This window comes from Lepidochelys kempii, chromosome 1 (assembly GCF_965140265.1).
Source record: "Lepidochelys kempii isolate rLepKem1 chromosome 1, rLepKem1.hap2, whole genome shotgun sequence".
In the NCBI taxonomy this organism is placed as follows: Eukaryota; Metazoa; Chordata; order Testudines; family Cheloniidae; genus Lepidochelys; species Lepidochelys kempii.
This window is the reverse complement of record NC_133256.1, coordinates 351,914,804-351,933,706: the sequence shown is the minus strand read 5'-3', so window position 1 is coordinate 351,933,706 and position 18,903 is coordinate 351,914,804. Positions and strand designations below refer to the sequence as shown.

General features: G+C 63.0%; 1 protein-coding gene across 2 annotated transcripts; it reads right to left on the bottom strand.

Annotated features, from left to right (window-relative positions):
* Positions 1 to 1,175: 1,175 nt before the first annotated feature.
* On the bottom strand, positions 1,176 to 17,412 carry ARSA (arylsulfatase A). Of its 2 annotated transcripts, XM_073329063.1 has the most exons (9): positions 17,363 to 17,412; positions 15,585 to 15,923; positions 8,451 to 8,691; positions 6,980 to 7,198; positions 5,707 to 5,876; positions 4,761 to 4,885; positions 4,055 to 4,182; positions 3,363 to 3,465; positions 1,176 to 3,234 (listed from the first exon to the last, which is right to left on the bottom strand). In XM_073329063.1, the coding sequence occupies exons 2-9, from the start codon at positions 15,812 to 15,814 to the stop codon at positions 2,930 to 2,932; spliced, it is 1,521 nt and encodes a 506-aa protein (XP_073185164.1). In that variant the 5' UTR covers positions 15,815 to 15,923; positions 17,363 to 17,412; the 3' UTR covers positions 1,176 to 2,929. The 2 variants fall into 2 exon arrangements, with proteins under 2 accessions (XP_073185164.1, XP_073185165.1); XM_073329064.1 differs by lacking the exon at positions 17,363 to 17,412 and having other exon boundaries at positions 15,585 to 16,017.
* Positions 17,413 to 18,903: the final 1,491 nt, after the last annotated feature.

The window sequence follows — 18,903 nt, the reverse complement described above, 5'->3', positions numbered from 1 at the left end:
CTGAAGCAAATATTCACCAGCAACTACACACCACACCACAGAAACACTAACCCAGGAACCAATCCCTGTAGCAAACCTCGTTGCCTACTCTGTCCCCATATCTACACTAGCAACACCATCAGAGGAGCCAACCACATCAGCCACCCCATCAGGGGCTCATTCACCTGCATGGCTACTAATGTGATATATGCCAGCCTGTGCGAGCAATGCCCTTCTGCCATGTACATTGGCCAAACCGGACAGTCCCTACGTAAAGAATAAATGGACACAAATTGGACATCAGGAACGGTAACACACAAAAGCCAGTCGGAGAACACTTCACTCTCTCTGGTCACTCAATAACAGATTTGAAAGTAGCTGTACTTGGACAAAAAATTCTTCAGAAACAGACTTCAAAGAGAAACAGCAGAACTAAAATTCATTTTCAAATTTAACACCATTAATTTGGGCTTGAATAAGGACTGGGAGTGGCTGGCTCATTACAAAAACAGCTTTGCCTCTCCTGGAATTGACACCTCCTCATCTATTGTTGGGAGTGAACTACATCCACCCTGATTGAATTGGCCCTGTCAACACTGGTTCTCCACTTGTGAGGTAACTCCCTTCTCTTCATGTGCCAGTATATTTATGTCTGCATCTGTAACTTTCACTCCATGCATCTGAAGAAGTGGGGTTTTATCCACGAAAGCTTATGCCCAAATAAATCTGTTAGTCTTTAAGGTGCCACCGGACTCCTGGTTGTCCAATCTATGCTCATCCTGGAGGCATTAGAGCCATTCACATGGCTACCCCCTTGGCTTTGGATAGGATAAGAGACCTTACGATCCAACTGTAATCCTGCCGTTACTTTTACTGGTTCACTATCACCATACAAAAGAAGAAGAATCCCACCTAGTGTGTTGTTGTTCTGCCCAGGCAGGCCTGCTCTGGTTCACAGCCTTTGTTCACACTGCTAGTTATGCCTAGGGCTCCAGCAAGGCCTACACGGGCTACTGCAAGCCCTGCTCTTTCCCTCTGCAGGCTACAATTTACACACCCCACCTTATCACATGCAAGTGCCCAGTCCCTTATCTTCTGCACACGCACAATGTACACCCATTTGCTGCTTCTCTGGAAGCAGCGCACCCCCGTTTACTGGCATCGCTTCAGTTCAACACAAGGCACCTAGACGTGTCTACAGTAAAACCGGTTTCAGTTTATTTAACAGAGCTCGAGTTACAGATTCAAATAAAAGCAAGGAAACATGAGGTTACAGGTAAAAGAAAAACATAAAACGTAATCTAGAGCCTGGACTTGTTAACAAGTCCCTTTCCTGTCTAAGAAGGCATTTGTCATCCAGTGGCCAGGGTGTCCAGCGCTTCTCCAGTCCAGAGCACAGGGACCTACTTTTCAGGAGACATTCCCGTGACAGAGTCCCCTCTGTAATGGATAACATCTTGTGCCCTTTCTTCTTCTCTTATACACCCCCAGACTTGGTCTCTCCTCATTACCTGCAGCTCAGCCCTGAGGGTCCCCATGGCAGTCTCTCTTCTTGGGGTTCTTTTGTCTTTGTCAGTGCTGTGGCCTGGATCCTGTCCAGACTGTAAACACAGGTCTGAGCTGGGTCGGAAAGCACTGACTGGCCTCACTCTTGAGTTTGCCAAGACCCATCCCACCACAGGTGATGTGCTTCTGCCCCAGTTGTTGTGGAACACAATATTTGACATTTTACATCTCAGAATATTTCCTGTACAAACGTCCCGCAAGACCCATGGCAATCAGCTGGCTTAGCTCAGCAGTGACCACACACGACCCACCCTCCCTTCGGCAAAGCACTGAGAAGCTGGTAAAGCCACAGGGGTAACATGCGAGTCTGGGCACGCCAGCATCATAGGCTCGTACTTGGCCATTCTCTGCAGGATGCCAGCAGCTACCTCCTCCCCCTGGGTATCCCAAGCAGCCGCCCTAGGCCACTGCTCATCTCGCAGCTCTCACTCCCCAGGTGGGAGCACTGCCAAGAGGGCTCAGGACTAGGGCTTTTCGGCATGAGCTCTGGGTTGGGAACCCTGGCTCCTTGGCCTGCCGGTGCACACAGCCCTGGTCACACCTACCCACAGACTGCAAACACTGGTTAGCCTGGAGGGCACTCCATGGCCTCATTTCTCCTTATGTCACCCTTTAAACAAGAACAAGTCTTCTCCCAGAGCCATGGCTGGCTGCATCCATGCAGGTGAAGGGGCCTGCCCGGAGCTCTGCACAGCTCCTCTCCTGACTGCAGTCACCCGTCAGTCCACTATCCACATGCTCAGGGCCAAGCACCCTGTCTGCTGCTGGCCCTGATCCTGGCCTCGCACCCCACACTCCGCCTCTGTGCCAGTATTGATATGGCCTTGGCCCTCACTGCTGTGCCAGGGCACAGGGACTACAACCAGCCTTCCCAGAGCTGGGCGCGCTCCGCGCCCTGGCCTTCCCGCTCCAGCAGTCTGGTACCGCCGGGGCCCCTGCTGTCTGCACTGGGGTTCTGAGGGTACGCCCTTTGCTTTGTTCCAGGGCCCAGTGGACTCCGGAGGGCTCAGTGCGTCCCTGGCGAGAGCTGAGGTTTGTGTCAAATGGCCGAAGACTTGCAGTGCAGAGATAAAATACCTCCCGCACAGGAGTGCCCCTTCCCCTCCTAGCTGCTCACCCCATGCCCCCATGCAGCCAGCATGTAGGGACCTCAGCGTCAGGCCTGGGGGGTGGGAGTCCGGGGGCAGCTCCACCGGTTAGGGAAGCAGCCTAACGCAGCGCGCCCAGCTGCAGACAGGTTTGGGGAGAGCAGCAGGGAGGCCAACGCGGGGACTTTCGAGAGTGGTAGCAGAGGGACTGGCACAGCAGCAGGAGGTTTTCGAAGAGCAGGGGGGTTCCAAGCAGGGGCAAGGGGAAAGTTAGAGGGTGCAATACAGCAGGGAGGTTAGGGGCAGTGGCAACAGGAAGGCTTGGGGGTGCAGTGGGGGGCGCAGCAGGGCTGGAGGGCAGGGTCAGTGCCCTTCCTTATCTGGCTTTCCCCAAACTCCATGTGCTGGTCAAAGAGCACCTTGTGCTGCTTGATCTCCTTCAGCACCTGCAGCACCTCCGGCCCCACGGCACCGCCCTCCAGCAGGTTATAGTTCTCTGCAGGGTCAGCCTCCAGGTCAAAGAGTAGTGGGGGCTCATGGGGCGTCAGGGGCGCTAGCCCGTGGCAGTCCGGGTCAGGGGTCGTCCCGCTCTGTAAGGAACCTGGGAGACAAATGCAAACAGCTGAAGCCACCTTCCCTCAGCCTGGGTCCCCAAAGCTGGACTGGAACCACAACCAGAGCCCTGACAAGGATGCAGGTCCCCCATTCCGCCCCCAAGGAGGATGCTACCTTGTGTGAAGAAATGGGCCTTGTGCTTCCCGTATCTGATGGCAAAGACGCCAAGCTGGTCGCTGGGGCTGGACGGGTAATAGATCATCATCTGCCGCGGACTCTGTGTGAGCAACCAGAGGCAGAGTCATATGGGGCCATGGCCGAGCCATGTATAGGGAGGGAGGGGCAGTGGCTAAGCCATGGCCGGGCCAGTGGCCGTGGACAGGGAAGGAGACAGGACAGGACAGGAGCCAGTGGAAGGAGATGGGATGTGGTGGCACCGAGCCATGGCGGGGACAGGCCAGGTGCCAGGCCAGTGGCCACACAGGGGGAAGGAGACAGGCCAGGCCAGGAGCCGGGCCAGTGGCCATGGACAGGGAAGGAGGGGGACAGGCCAGTGCCATGCAGGGGGAAGGAGACGGGATGGGGTCTCAGAGGCCGGGCTCTAGCCCAAGCCGAATGTCTACCCTGCAGTGCTAGAGCTCCGCAGCCCAAGCCCCAGGAGCCCGTGCCAGCTGACCGGGGCTCAGACTCGGTGCTGCATTGGTTCCTGCAGTGAAGACGGCCCCTGAGTCACCCCCCGCCCCCCCCCCGGGCAGACAGTGTGCGGAGCAGCCACTGGCAAGGGCAGCCTGTCAGACACTGGGGCCCCCCCGATCGACACCCCTCCTTGCAGCGTAACCGTGGCAGCATTGGCTCAGGGCACTCACCTTCCCCCCTCCAAAGAGCACCGGGCTCAGGTCGTAGCCGTCCAGCGGGACACTGGGAAGAGGCACCCCGGCCAGGGCAGCCAGGGTTGGCAGGACGTCCAGGGTGCTGGCCATCTCATGGGTCACGCCTGGCACCAGGCCACGGGCACGAGGAGAAAAGTTCGGGTGCCGTCAGGCCCCAGCGATAACTCCCATCGTCCCTCGAGCACGCTGACACCCTCCTCCCCACCGCCCACGCGCTCCCCCAACTCCCAGAGCCCCTCCCTCTCCCAGGAGGGCCCCCAACCTCCCGGGACAGGGGGATTCGCCCTGGGGCCTGGAGCAGAGGGGCTGAGAGGGCCTGGGGCAACAGCCTCCTCTGCCCAGAATTTGGGGTGCCAGGCCTACAGACACCCCCCCAGCCATAGGTACGCGTTGTCCCCCCCCACGTTCCCCTCCACAGGGGTGAGGCCTTTGGATCCTCTGCCCCTCCAGCTCCGCACACTCCCTGGTTATCTCCGCACGCCAAGCAGGAGTATGGGGAAGGCTGATCTCACTGGGCCCTGCACAGCCCCCCAGAGCTGTAGTTTCGGCCTGTCCATCGTAGTCTCCTCCCAGGCCGTGCGGAGACTGAGGGGCCTCCAGGCAAAGGTGGACCCAGGTCCTGCTGTCCAGGCACCAGCACTGCCAGGCACCGCAGAGCGGCTGTGAGCAATGCCAGGCTTACCCGGGGAGATCCGGCCTGGCCAATAAGCCACCGCGGGCTCCCGCATCCCGCCCTCGTACGTCGTTCCCTTTCCGCACTTCAGGAGGCCCGAGCTGCCCCCACGGGCCATTCGCATGGTCTCGGGGCTGCAGGGAAGGGGAGAGTGCCCATCAGCGAGCACACAGGTTAACACGGCCCTGCCACGGGTGGTGCTGGCCCGGACCCGGCTGGGGGCCACGCTGCCCCTTCCCAGCCAGCTCCCTGCGGGCACCACAGCCCCACTGTGTGTCCGTAGGGAAGGGCACAGCCAGGCTGGTGGAGACCCTTGGCTCTCGGGTCCCACAGGCGGCTCTGGCCGAGGAGCGAGGCAGGCCAGGCCAGCGGTCGTCCAGAGGGAGCCTGGAGGGATGATCATGTTCCAGCACTGGGCTGGGGATGTCCCTCGCCTGAGAAGTGGGGGTGTGGGCAGAGCCTTCCCCACCCTACTGCTCCCCCCTGCACAGCCCCGAGAGAGCACAGGGAGCCGTGGGGGTGGGGCAGGGGGGAGCACGCTGAGCAGCCTTACAACTTGAAATCAGATCAACTCCATAACTTACAAGTCATTCCAAATGTCCCCCACCCTGAAGGTCCCTGTCACCCCCTGCCCCAAGCACCCCGTATCCCTGGGCCCCATCCCCACCTGCCCCCAACCCCCGCAACACCCCCTGAAACCTCCACCCTCAAGCACCCCAAATCCCCCTGCCCCATCCGCCCCAAACACCCCCTGAAACCTCCTTGCTCCATCCCCACCTCCCCGCAACCTCCCCAGCACTTCTCAAATCCCCCTGCCTAATCCCCAACGCCCCCAGCACCCCTATATCCCTGAGAGTCCTGCTCCCACCCCTGACCCCACGCTCAGCCCCACAGCCTCCCATCCCTGGGCAGACGTGGCGGGGCGGGGGCGGCTCCCCAGCTCGCTCACACTCACCCATTGTCCGCGGTGAAGAAGACCAGCGTGTTCCCCTCCAGGCCATTCTCCTGCAGTGCCTGGAGCAGGAGCCCCACTGAGCCGTCCAACTCCATGAGGGCATCCCCAAAGGGACCCCGCAGCGACTGGCCCACGTACTCCTGGCTCCCAAACTGGGGGTAGTGGGTGTGCTGGGCAAAGGAGCAGACAGTGAGAGGGGATCCCTGCAGCAGACTGCAGAGCTAGGACCAGCTACCTCTCCCAGCAGAGCTGGGGGCTGCCAGGCCGGGGAGGAAGCTGTGGGGGCTTTTCCCTTCCTCCGGGGATCAAGCGGGAGCCATTCATCGTGCTGCAGGAGGGGGGGTACAGGTGCCCCCTTGCCCTGCCCCCCAGTATCTCTAGGCCTACCCACCACCGCCCCAAGCCGTGCCCAGCCATCCCCACCACCCCTACCCCACTTACTCCCTCCCCGACACATCCAGGTGCCTGCACCTACCCTCCTGTGACAAAGCGGGACTGTTCTTAATGTTTCCTCTGAATAGTGTAGGGGTGCCTCAGTTTCCCCTAGGCAGTTCTTAAGTATCTAGGGGGTGGGATAAGGGTGTATAATCCTTGCAGAGCCCTAGAGGGCAGGTGTGTGCAGGGGCCTGGACACAGAGAATGGCCGACACCCTGTTTCCTGGCAACTGACGGCCTGGGCCCTTCCCCCCTGCAAGGTGAGAGCTAAAGGGTTGGAGAACAAAGGAATCAGGTGACCTCCTGGCCCGGGAAAGAGACAAAGCCCAGAGGAGGAGGGGCTGGAGGGAGTTTCAGTTTGGGGCTGGCTGGGGACATGGAGTGAAGGGCAGACGTGTTTGTCTGGCTCACTGCCCCCCAAATGGACCCAGCTGAGGGGTCCCGTTCTCTGCACCTGCAAGCTCTGTGTTAGACCATGTTCCCGCCATCTAATAAACCTTCTGTTTTACTGGCTGGCTGAGAGTCACGTCTGACTGCGGAGTTGGGGGGCAGGACCCTCTGGCTTCCCCAGGAGCCCCACCTGAGTGGACTCGCTGGGGGGAAGCGCACGGAGGGGCAGAGGAGGCTGAAGGCTCCGAGGTCAGACCCAGGAAGGTGGAAGCCGGGTGAGCTGCGTGTCCTGCAGACAGGCTGCTCCCCGAGAGGAGACTTCCCCAGCGTCCTGCCTGGCTTCGTAGGGAGCAGCTCCAGAGCATCGCCCGGGGACTCTGTGACTCCTCCATCCTGGCCAACCCCGAGGTGCCCATGCCCACCCCAGGCTGCCAGCCCCAGCACCTACATGGGACGCGTAGTAGAGCAAGAAGGGGTGGCCCCGGCGGGCACAGTCGGCAATGAAGTCACGAGAGAACTTGTTGTAGCGTGACACCAGCTGGGGGAAGGCGATTGGCTGCTGCAGGATGCTCTGGTTTAGGAACAGCGGGACGGGCACCACGCCCTGGTCGCACGTCCCAAAGCACTTGGTGTCTGGGGGGAAGCAGGTGAGATTCTGGCAGGGGCCCTGGAGCGAGAGGAGAGAACGCTCTGCATCCCCACCTGGCAGGCAGCAGGTACCAGCCCCCCATATGAGCTCCCCCCGAGACGCAGGCACATACCCAGTGCCCCAAGGACGAGGCTCCACTCCCACCCAATGACCAGTTCGCACCCCCAAATCACTCTGGAGACTAGCACTCCTCACATACCCCCAGAGACCAGGACCCATTCCCTACAGCACCCCACAACCCAACCCTTCCCCAGGGGCCCGGACCCCATCCCACCCCCCTACAGCAACCCCTCCCCCACAGCACCCCACAACCCAACCCTTCCCCAGGGGCCCGGACCCCATCCCACCCCCCTACAGCAACCCCTTCCCCACAGCACACCACAACCCAACCCTTCCCTAGGAGCGTGGACCCCATCCCACCCCCCTACAGCAACCTGGATTCCCTCCTTCCCCACAGCACCCCAAACCCAACGCTCCCCCAGGGGCCTGGGACTAGATCCCCCCAGCCCAGGCTGGCACGCCCCCCTCCCCCACCTCACAGGGACAAGGCCCCATTATTCCCTTTGTGCAGCACACCAGGGACTGGCCAGGCATAACCCCCCCCCCCCCCCCGCCAGGAAATGTGAACACTTCTGGGTTATTGGCATACACTGACTCCACCAGGAAAGGGGGAGCCCAGACTGCCCCGCCCGGCCCCATATCCACCTACTCCCCAGACACTGACCCAGCCATCCCTCCCAACTCCACTCACCCTGCCCATGCCCGCCTCCAGCCACTGACCCACCCTGCCCCCCATTCACCCAGCCTGTGCCCACCAAAGACACAGATCCAGCCTGCCTCACCCATCCCCCAAGACACTGACCCAACCATCCCTCCCAACCCCCATCCACCCAGTCCCTATTCACCCAGCGCCTGCACCCCCAAGACACAGACACAGCCTGCCTCACCCAGCACCCCATCCACCCAGCCCAGCCCCCACTCCAGAGAGATCCAGACCCTGCAAGCCCTAGCCTCCTGCCAGCCCAGCCACGCCCCCAGCACCCCATTCAGCTCCCCCTCTGACCCCCCGGCCCAGCCTGGATCCCCTCCCAGCCACCGCCAGCCTTCTGATCCAACTCCCTCAAGCACCATCCCAAATCAGCCCTCGGACCCCCAGGGCACCTCCCCCAGGCACTGTACCGATACCTTCCTGGCCCCACAACATGCTCCCAGCCCTGCAAGGGGGCCAGGACACCCCCCAGCCCTGTGCCCCAGGATGCCAGAAGCTCACCTGGTCGTGGGAGTAGGGCACCCCCAGGAAGTGGTCAAAGCCCTGGTGGATGGGCAGGAAGGAGCCATTGGCCCCCAGTCCCAGGTGCCATTTGCCGACCATGGCTGTGGCATAGCCCCGAGCCTTCAGCACTTCCGCGATGGTGACCTCGGACAGTGGGAGGCCTCCCCGGGAGCCGGGGTAGAACACGCCGGGGTAAACCCCGGAGCGTGTCTGGTACCGACCTGTCAACAGGGCCGCCCTGGGAATGAGAGGAGCCGAGAAAAGCTGGAGCAGCCGGAGCAGTCCTGTGCCCATGCCCATACGAGCTGCCGAGCCCCCAGCTCAGCCCAGCACAGTCCCTTGGGTTGACAAGCCTCCAGCCCAGCCCTGAGCCATGGGGCTGCCAAGCCCCTGGCCAAGCCTAGGAGAAAGAAGCCTAGTTGAGCCCCTGGAGGGAGATGTTTTGTTCAGTGGTACCAACACCCCATGGCAAGGGAAGGCTGGTGCTCAGTGGGCTGACACCCCTCTCTCCCCATCCCCGGCTGAGTTCACATCCCTCCGACACAGACCCCGCTTCCCAGCTCCCTTTCTGTTCATTAACCCCCAGCCCCCGGTTGGGGCATCAGCAGAGCCTGGCGGAGCCCAGGGTTCCCGGACGCCTTCCCTGATGAGCACTCGGCTCTCAAACGCTGGCCCTAGGCCCCGGCTAGTCTGCTAGGGGATCCAGCTCCAGCTGGCCCTGGCCTCTGCCAGATCCAGGTGCCCAGCCTCAGCCACTCTGGGGCCTGTCTCCTCCTCTCAGCTTTCGAGCACACATCTGCATCCACTGCTCCTCCTCTGCTCTACAGACCATTGGTCCTGGCCACCCTCAATCTGCCCCCACCGATGATAATTCACATGGAGCGCTCTTGGGCCTTGCTCCATACCATCCCTCCATCTCCTCGTTTGTCAGCCATGGCTCAGACACCAAGCTTGGCTGGTCTGTCAACCGTCATCCTGCCCACTGCAGCTGTTGGGAACTCGACTCTCCAAAGACCTAGTAGCACGATGTCGGGAGAAGTAGCGCTCCCTGACCGGCCCACAACCTCATCAACATTGTCCAAGTTACCTAGCTGTCTCCCTTCCTTCCTAGGAAGCACACAGGTCTCAGCCCTATAAAACAACAGGCCTCAGAGTGTGTTCGTACGGCTAAGCTGAGCCTTTCCCAGCAGCTCTTTGGAACGGAAAATGCTCTGCAGAGATGGAGACATCCCCATGACTTGGTTTCCTCCTCCTCCAAGTGTTATAGGAAGTACAGTTCCTAGGTACGGTACATAACCTGCCTGACTTGTTCTCTGAACTGCTAGGTAAGAGCTAGCCAAGAGCTCCTTGTCTTCTTCCAGCCAGACATTTGGTTTTACCATCACTGATCTAAAAGTCTTTTTCTTGCCACTTCTGTCACGTCTCCAGTCCCCTTTGTGCCACTTCACCTGTCCTCATGCGACAGCCAGGCCATCCGTAGCACCAAAGAGTCGGTGCAGACCACTGAGTCACCCACCCGTTCTGGAATCGTACCACATTTCCCGTGGCCATGTTAGAGTCCCAGGGATCACGTCTCTCCCTGCCTTAGCCCAGCACTGATGTCACAGGGATGGTATTGAACCTGCTGCTGAATGGCAAATACACAATTGGACCATCCTTATCAGAGATTACAAACAGCTGCGCTGCAGCCCACAGGCCATCCCAGGATACGCTACTATGTGCTGCCTTCTCCTACACAGGACTATTCCCACCTTAAAATACCTCACTCCTCCCACCACTGCCTTTCAAGCTCCAGCCCGGCTTCCTGCAGCCTGCTCCGTCGCCCTCACCCTGCCTTTCCAAATCCTGCCAGCTCCACTGTCATGCCCCACACGCTGCGCACGCCCCATCTCTCCTCCTGCACCAGCTCTGTAAACTCCCCACTGGCTCCACGCTGCCGTGCCCCACACGCTGAGCACGCCCCATCTCTCCCTCTGCACCAGCTCTGTAAACTCCCCACTGGCTCCACGCTGCCGTGCCCCATCTCTCCCTCTGCACCAACACTGCAAACTCCCCACTGGCTCCACGCTGCCGTGCCCCACACGCTGCGCACGCCCCATCTCTCCTCCTGCACCAGCTCTGCAAACTCCCCGCTGGCTCCCCGCTGCCGTGCCCCGTCTCTCCCTCTGCACCAGCTCTGTAAACTCCCCGCTGCCGTGCCCCATCTCTCCCTCTGCACCAGCACTGCAAACTCCCCACTGGCTCCACGCTGCCGTGCCCCACACGCTGCGCACGCCCCATCTCTCCTCCTGCACCAGCTCTGCAAACTCCCCGCTGGCTCCCCGCTGCCGTGCCCCATCTCTCCCTCTGCACCAACACTGCAAACTCCCCACTGGCTCCCCGCTGCCGTGCCCCATCTCTCCCTCTGCACCAGCTCTGCAAACTCCCCACTGGCTCCCCGCTGCCGTGCCCCATCTCTCCCTCTGCACCAACACTGCAAACTCCCCACTGGCTCCACGCTGCCGTGCCCCACACGCTGCGCACGCCCCATCTCTCCCTCTGCACCAGCTCTGCAAACTCCCCGCTGGCTCCCCGCTGCCGTGCCCCATCTCTCCCTCTGCACCAACACTGCAAACTCCCCACTGGCTCCACGCTGCCGTGCCCCACACGCTGCGCACGCCCCATCTCTCCCTCTGCACCAGCTCTGCAAACTCCCCGCTGGCTCCCCGCTGCCGTGCCCCATCTCTCCCTCTGCACCAACACTGCAAACTCCCCACTGGCTCCACGCTGCCGTGCCCCACACGCTGCGCATGCCCCATCTCTCCTCCTGCACCAGCTCTGCAAACTCCCCGCTGCCGTGCCCTGTCTCTCCCTCTGCACCAGCACTGCAAACTCCCCACTGGCTCCCCGCTGCCGTGCCCCATCTCTCCCTCTGCACCAGCACTGCAAACTCCCCACTGGCTCCCCGCTGCCGTGCCCCATCTCTCCCTCTGCACCAACACTGCAAACTCCCCACTGGCTCCCCGCTGCCGTGCCCCGTCTCTCCCTCTGCACCAGCTCTGTAAACTCCCCGCTGCCGTGCCCCGTCTCTCCCTCTGCACCAACACTGCAAACTCCCCACTGGCTCCACGCTGCCGTGCCCCACACGCTGCGCACGCCCCATCTCTCCCTCTGCACCAGCACTGCAAACTCCCCACTGGCTCCCCGCTGCCATGCCCCGTCTCTCCCTCTGCACCAACACTGCAAACTCCCCACTGGCTCCACGCTGCCGTGCCCCACATGCTGCGCACGCCCCATCTCTCCCTCTGCACCAGCTCTGCAAACTCCCCGCTGGCTCCCCGCTGCCGTGCCCCACACGCTGCGCACGCCCCATCTCTCCCTCTGCACCAGCACTGCAAACTCCCCACTGGCTCCCCGCTGCCGTGCCCCATCTCTCCCTCTGCACCAGCACTGCAAACTCCCCACTGGCTCCCCGCTGCCGTGCCCCATCTCTCCCTCTGCACCAGCACTGCAAACTCCCTACTGGCTCCCCGCTGCCGTGCCCCATCTCTCCCTCTGCACCAACACTGCAAACTCCCCACTGGCTCCCCGCTGTCGTGCCCCGTCTCTCCCTCTGCACCAACACTGCAAACTCCCCACTGGCTCCCAGCTGCCATGCCCTGTCTCTCCCTCTGCACCAGCACTGCAAACTCCCCACTGGCTCCCAGCTGCCGTGCCCCGTCTCTCCCTCTGCACCAGCACTGCACACTCCCCATTGTTTTCACTGTGCAATGCCCCACACGCTGCACACGCCCCATCTCTCCCTCTTCACCAGTACCACAAACTCCCCACTAGCTCCACGCTGCCGTGCCCCACACGCTGCGCACGCCCCATCTCTCCCTCTGCACCAGCGCTGGAAACTCACACAAATCGATCAGTTTTGGCCCCTCTCTAGGTCATCTCGCCATGGCTCAGAAGGTTCCAGCCTTCACACAATGCTGGGGAAGCAAAAACCCAAAGCAACATTGTGACGTTCTGTACCTCGTGGAACACCCTACACCCCCACGTTCATACTTATAAAATGATTGTGTGGTACCCAGTGCAAAGTTTGTCATGTCGGGTGTCTTGGGAAGGCTCATGATGCACTGAGCATGGTTGCTATAGTGATGTTATAGTAATTGTTGTTGCTGTAATGTTACAGGTTATAATTCCCTGTATATAGTTATGAGGCTGAAAATGTGCCCTCATGGCTTAAAATAAGCCCACTCAAAAACTCTCTAAGAGCAGAGGGGCAGTTCACACCTCATCAAGGCACCTACGGGACAAACCCAGCCCAGTCTCACAGGAACAAAGGACACTGGCCTAGGCAGCAGCAAAGGATCTGTTGGACGCTCAAGTGAGTCACCCCCCTTCCCTTGGTCAGCCAGTGACTACAATGAGATAATGCTCACCTGACTCTGAAGGGAGTGGGGGGCAAAGCCAAGAGGGAAGAAAGGACATGATAAAAGGGAGAGACGTTTGCCATGCTCTTCCTCTCTCTTCCACCTCCATCTACAGACATCACCACCACCAAGCGACCGAAGCGCTGATCTAAGGGAAGAGCCTGGCTAAAGGGCAACCAGCCAGCCTGTGGTGAGAAGCATCTAAGTTTGCAAGGACACTGAAGGTGTTAAAATCAGCTTAGAATGCATTTTGCTTTTATTTCATTTGACCAAATCTGATTTCTTATGCTTTGACTTACAATCACTTAAAATCTCTCTTTGTAGTTAATAACTCTGTTTCTTTATTCTACCTGAAGCAGTGCATTTGGTTTGAAGTGTGTCAGAGGCTCTCCTTGGGAGAGCAAGCCTGGTACATATCAATTTCTTTCTTAAACTGAGGAACTCATATAAACTTGCAGCGTCCAGCGGGCATAACTGGACACTACAAGACAGAGGTTCCTGGGATTGTGTCTGGGACAGGAGATATTGGCTAGTGTCATTCAGTTGCACAATCCAAGGAGTGACTGACATGCCAGAGGCCGTGCGTGAACAGCCCAGGAGTGGGGGTTCTCACAGCAGAGCAGGGTAATGCTGGCTCCCAGAGCCAAGGATTGGAGTAACCTAGCAGATTATCGGTCCAGATAGCACCAGAGGGGAATGTCACAAGTGTCTTCTCCCCACTCTGTCCAGCAGCCTTGGGGAAAGTGCCCTAAAAACACCAAGCCCACACCCCACAAGCTCTAGTTTCTACTCTTCCCCAGAAGGCTGCGAACATTTCTGTCCCTTTGTGCAAGCCAAGGCGCTGTACCCTGGGGTAACTCATTCCTCCCCTTGGCACATCAGCTGACACCAGCAGATCTCCCAGCACTTTACAAAGGAGGCGGGAGCTCCATGTGAGACAGGGAAGCTGAATCACAGAGCGAGGAAGGGACTTGCCTGAGGTCACCCAGAGCCAGGAATGGAACCCAGGTCTCCTGCACCCTGGTAAGACCACCCTTCACAAGGTCCCTTCAGGCTGAGCTGGGGCTAGACTCCCCATCTCTCACGCAGCAGTCACAAGGCTCAGCCACGTGGCCACACTGTCTGTCAAGAGCAAATTAGGTGCGAATGTAACATACGCTAGGACCCTGCGGCTCAGTCACCCACTACAGAGAGTGATTTGTGACACTGCTACTTCGCTGGGGGGGCTGGCTCACTCCCTGGAGCTCCAGAGGCTCCAGGTTTCCCAGCCAGAGCTCGTAGGTTCATTCCCCACCTCCCACACCATGCCCCAATAACCCAAATGGGGCGTCATTCCCCTGGCCTGCGCTGCTTGTAACCACTCGATCCTGCTCTGCTCCTGGAATTGACACAAATAATCCCGAGACCCGATGCTCTGCTACGGCGTGCCATTCTTGTGTAACCCGCTGGCAGTGTGTGTTGTGTCTCTTGCAGGGGCTGATCCACACTGAGGGTAAGAGCCTGGTGTCCCACCTCACAATGGGAGAGGTCGGCACTGTAAATCGGAAGATCGTGGACTCAGGCCCGGCAAAAATACATACCTTGGTATGCAAGTTAGCGCCAGCACCCTAGGTGAGTATACACTGCTGAACCGTGTCCTCAGAAGGGAATCTGGGTCTTGTGCTAATACTTGTTTTACTGGTATGGTTAATGGGAGCTACCCCTTTAAGAACAGGGTGAGGCAGACCGTGAGACAGAGACATCGTATGCAGAAAAAAGAACAGGAGGACTTGTGGCACCTTAGAGACTAACCAATTTATTTGAGCATGAGCTTTCGTGAGCCACAGCTCACCTCATCGGATGCATACTGTAGAAAGTATACTGTAGCTCACGAAAGCTCATGCTCAAACAAATTGGTTGGTCTCTAAGGTGCCACAAGTCCTCCTGTTCTTTTTGCGGATACAGACGAGCACGGCTGCTCCTCTGAAACCTGTCTGTACGCACGAAGAGAACGCTGCCTGGACGAGCTTCAGGCTGTGACACTTTTCCTTCCCCGAAAACAGCCTCATTCCCCAGGTGTGACGCTAGCAGCGCTGTGGCCTGGCTGCCTTGGGCTTTGCTCATGAGCTGCACAGATGCCCAGCTGGAGCGCACCAGCCTGAATCCAGCCCAGGAGAAATTTACAGCTGTCCCCGCCTACGGGGCGTGGATGGAAATGAGCTGGAGTTCTGTTTCCCACGTCTCTCTCTCTCACGCACCCCCCGTTCTTTGCAATGAACTGCGAACTCTTGAGGCAGGGACCGTATGCGTCTGTCCGATGTCTGGCATAAGGGGGCCCCAATCTCAGCCAGGTCCTCAAGTGAGAACTCCTGCGGCGAGGGCCAAAGCCGCCGCACCCTACAGCTCCACCTGTCAGACACACACTGGGGGAGGAGGTCAGACGATTTAACCTTTTAAACCATTTCACAGTCTCAAGGCTGGCTGCGTGGCTGTTCGCTCACACAGTGGCTGCCATCGGGGCGGACGTGCAGCTGCCGGCTCCCCCGATCCTGCCTCTGTCTCCCACAGACATTATCATCAGGCCGTTTATCCCGCTCCTGTGGTTCAGTAGGGGGACATCAGACCGCCCCTGTGGCCCCCAATTCAATTCCCTGCTGTTTCTCAGTGCTCTGCCTTCAGAGACCACCAGCCAGTTTACCGCTCTGTCCTGGGAGGGGCTGCAGACTGGGGAGCGGGACACAGCTGGACCTACCGGGAGGGGCTGCAGATCGGGCAGCTGGCATAGAAGTCGGTGAATCTCAGGCCGCTGGCAGCCATCTCGTCCAGGTTGGGCGTGGCTGAGGCGGGGTGCCCATAGCTTCCCAAATCTCCAAACCCCAGGTCATCCGCCAAGATTAACAGGATGTTGGGAGGGCGGGTGGCTGCAGAGAGCAAGACCAGCAGGCCCAGGGGACAGAGGAACCAGACGCCCGCCCACCTCATGTCCCCAGAGGCCCCCCGAGCGTGGACGGGACTGTCTCAGCCGGCCCTGCTCTGCTCACCCGATGCCCCCAGCTGCCCGCTGGCCCGGCGGGGCCGCTCCGCCCACGACCTGCCGGAGAAACACCGCTCAGCGCCCAGCCACGTCTGCGGCGCGCGGGACGATCTCAGCGGGCGGCTTCGAGCGCGGCGGCCGCCTTCCCCCCGGCCCCGGCGGCCAGAGCCGCCGCCTTCCCCCCGGCCCCGGCCCCGGGCCCCGGCCCCGGCCGCCGCCTTCCCCCCGGCCCCGGCCCCCAGCAGCCGCCGCCTTCCCCCCGGCCCCGGCCCCCGCCGCCTTCCCCCCGGCCCCGGCGGCCAGAGCCGCCGCCTTCCCCCCGGCCCCGGCCCCGGGCCCCGGCCCCGGCCGCCGCCTTCCCCCCGGCCCCGGCCCCCAGCAGCCGCCGCCGCCTTCCCCCCGGCCCCGGCCCCCGCCGCCGCCTTCCCCCCGGCCCCCGGCCCCGGCCGCCGCCGCCTTCCCCCCGGCCCCGGCCCCCGGCCCCCGGCCGCCGCCGCCTTGGCCCCGGCCCCCGGCCGCCGGCCGCCGCCGCCTTGGCCCCGGCCCCCGGCCGCCGGCCGCCGCCGCCTTCCCCCCGGCCCCCGGCCGCCGGCCGCCGCCGCCTTCCCCCCGGCCCCCGGCCCCGGCCGCCGCCGCCTTCCCCCCGGCCCCGGCGGCCAGAGCCGCCGCCGCCTTCCCCCCGGCCCCCGGCCCCGGCCGCCGCCGCCTTCCCCCCGGCCGCCGCCGCCTTGGCCCCGGCCCCGGCCCCCGGCCGCCGCCTTGGCCCCGGCCCCCGGCCGCCGCCTTGGCCCCGGCCCCCGGCCGCCGCCTTGGCCCCGGCCCCCGGCCGCCGCCGCCTTCCCCACGGCCCCGGCGGCCAGAGCCGCCGCCTTCCCCCCGGCCCTGGCCGCCGCCGCCTTCCCCCCGGCCCTGGCCCCCGGCCCCGGCCGCCCCCCCGGCCCCCGGCAGCCGCCGCCTTCCCCCCGGCCCCCGGCCCCGGCCGCCCCCCCGGCCCCCGCCTTCCCCCCGGCCCCGGCCCCCGGCCGCCCCCCCGGCCCCCGGCAGCCGCCGCCTTCCCCCCGGCCCCCGGCCCCGGCCGCCCCCCCGGCCCCCGCCTTCCCCCCGGCCCCGGCCCCCGGCCGCCGCCGCCTTCCCCCCGGGCCCCGGCCCCCGGCCGCCGCCGCCTTCCCCCCGGCCCCCGGCCCCGGCCCCGCAGCTGGGCGCGGAGCGGCCGTTCTCAGGCTGCCGGGGGGCTCGGGAGGCTCCCCCCGCCGGGCGCGAGACCCGGGGCAAAGCGGGGCAGGGGGCGGGGCCGGAGCGAGGGGCGGGGCAGGGGGGAGAGCAGGGGAGGGGGCTGGAGCGAGGGGCAGGGCGGGGGGGGGGAGAGGAGGGGAGGGGGCCGGAGCGAGAGGAGGGGGCGGGGGGGAGAGGAGGGGGCGGGGGCCGGAGCGGGGGGAGGGGGCGGGGCAGGGGGCGGGGGGGGCTGGAGCGGGGGGAGGGGGCCGGGCCGCCCTTACCGGCCCCGAGCCTCCTGGGGCAGCCGCTCTACGCCGCGCGCCACCGGCCGTGACGTGGGGGGAGTCACGTGTTCCCGAGGCGGGCTCCCTTAAAGCGGCCGCGCGCGGGGCAGGCGAGATCCTGGGGCGGGGGCGGGGCTCCCGGGGGCGGGGCCCGGGCGGGGGCGGGGCCTGGGCACACACCCATCCCAGCTGTGCCATGGAACAGGCGTGTGCGTCCCCCGTGGGCCGGCCGAGGGGCCCGGCCTGCTGCCCGTGGGATCTTCGCCGTTCGCAGGCAGCCGCCAGCCCCCCGCGCCCCCCGCAGCCCGGGCCAGCGGCACAGCCGGCGAGATTTCCCCGGGCCGGGCCCTGCAGTCGCCCCCCGGGCCACAGGCTGCTGTGACCGCAGAGCGCTGTGCGGGGCAGCGCCTGGCGCAGACCCTGCCGGCACGCTGGGTACCTGCCGGAGCACGCCAAGGCCCCGCACGCCGGAGCACGCCAAGGCCCCGCACGCCAGAGCACGCCAAGGCCCCGCACGCCAGAGCACACCAACGCCCCGCACGCCAAGGCCCCGCACGCCAACACCCCCCACGCTGGAGCACGCCAAGGCCCCGCACGCCAAGGCCCCGCACGCCAGAGCACACCAAGGCCCCGCACGCCAAGGCCCCGCACGCCGGAGCACGCCAAGGCCACGCACGCCAAGGCCCCACATGCCGGAGCACGCCAAGGCCCCGCACGCCAAGGCCCCACACGCCGGAGCACGCCAAGGCCCCGCACGCCAAGGCCCCGCACGCCAACACCCCCCACGCTGGAGCACGCCAAGGCCCCGCACGCCAGAGCACGCCAAGGCCCCGCACGCCGGAGCACGCCAAGGCCCCGCACGCCAAGGCCCCGCACGCCGGAACACGCCAAGGCCCCGCACGCCGGAGCACGCCAAGGCCCCACACGCCAAGGCCCCGCACGCCGGAGCACGCCAACGCCCCACACGTCAAGGCCCCGCACGCCGGAGCACGCCAAGGCCCCGCACGCCAACTCCCCCCACGCCGGAGCACGCCAAGGCCCCGCACGCCGGAGCACGCCAAGGCCCCGCACGCCGGAGCACGCCAAGGCCCCGCACGCCAAGGCCCCGCACGCCGGAGCACGCCAAGGCCCCACACGCCAAGGCCCCGCACGCCGGAGCACGCCAACGCCCCGCACGCCGTAGCACGCTAGCGCCCTGCACAGAGCCCTGTGAGCCCAACACGCTGCAGCTTACACTCCTCCAGGCACCCGCTTGGCCCCAAAAGCCCAGGTAGGGCCGGGGCGCAAGGAAGAGGGGGTTGTTGTAATCACTGGGCCTGTAACTTGATCCTAAGTGTGATCTGAACTGTGAAAAGGAAGCGAAAGTTCAGACAGCATCACAATAACCTAGAGTGACAAAGGGAGTCAGACAGGCGGAAGTAGACCAAACGAAAAGGCCGACTAATAGAACTCCAGGACTGTGTTAAGATCATGCCCGGTAAACAAGAGACGTGTGGGACCAGAAATCAGTGAACCAAAATTGGTGTGTCAGATATTCG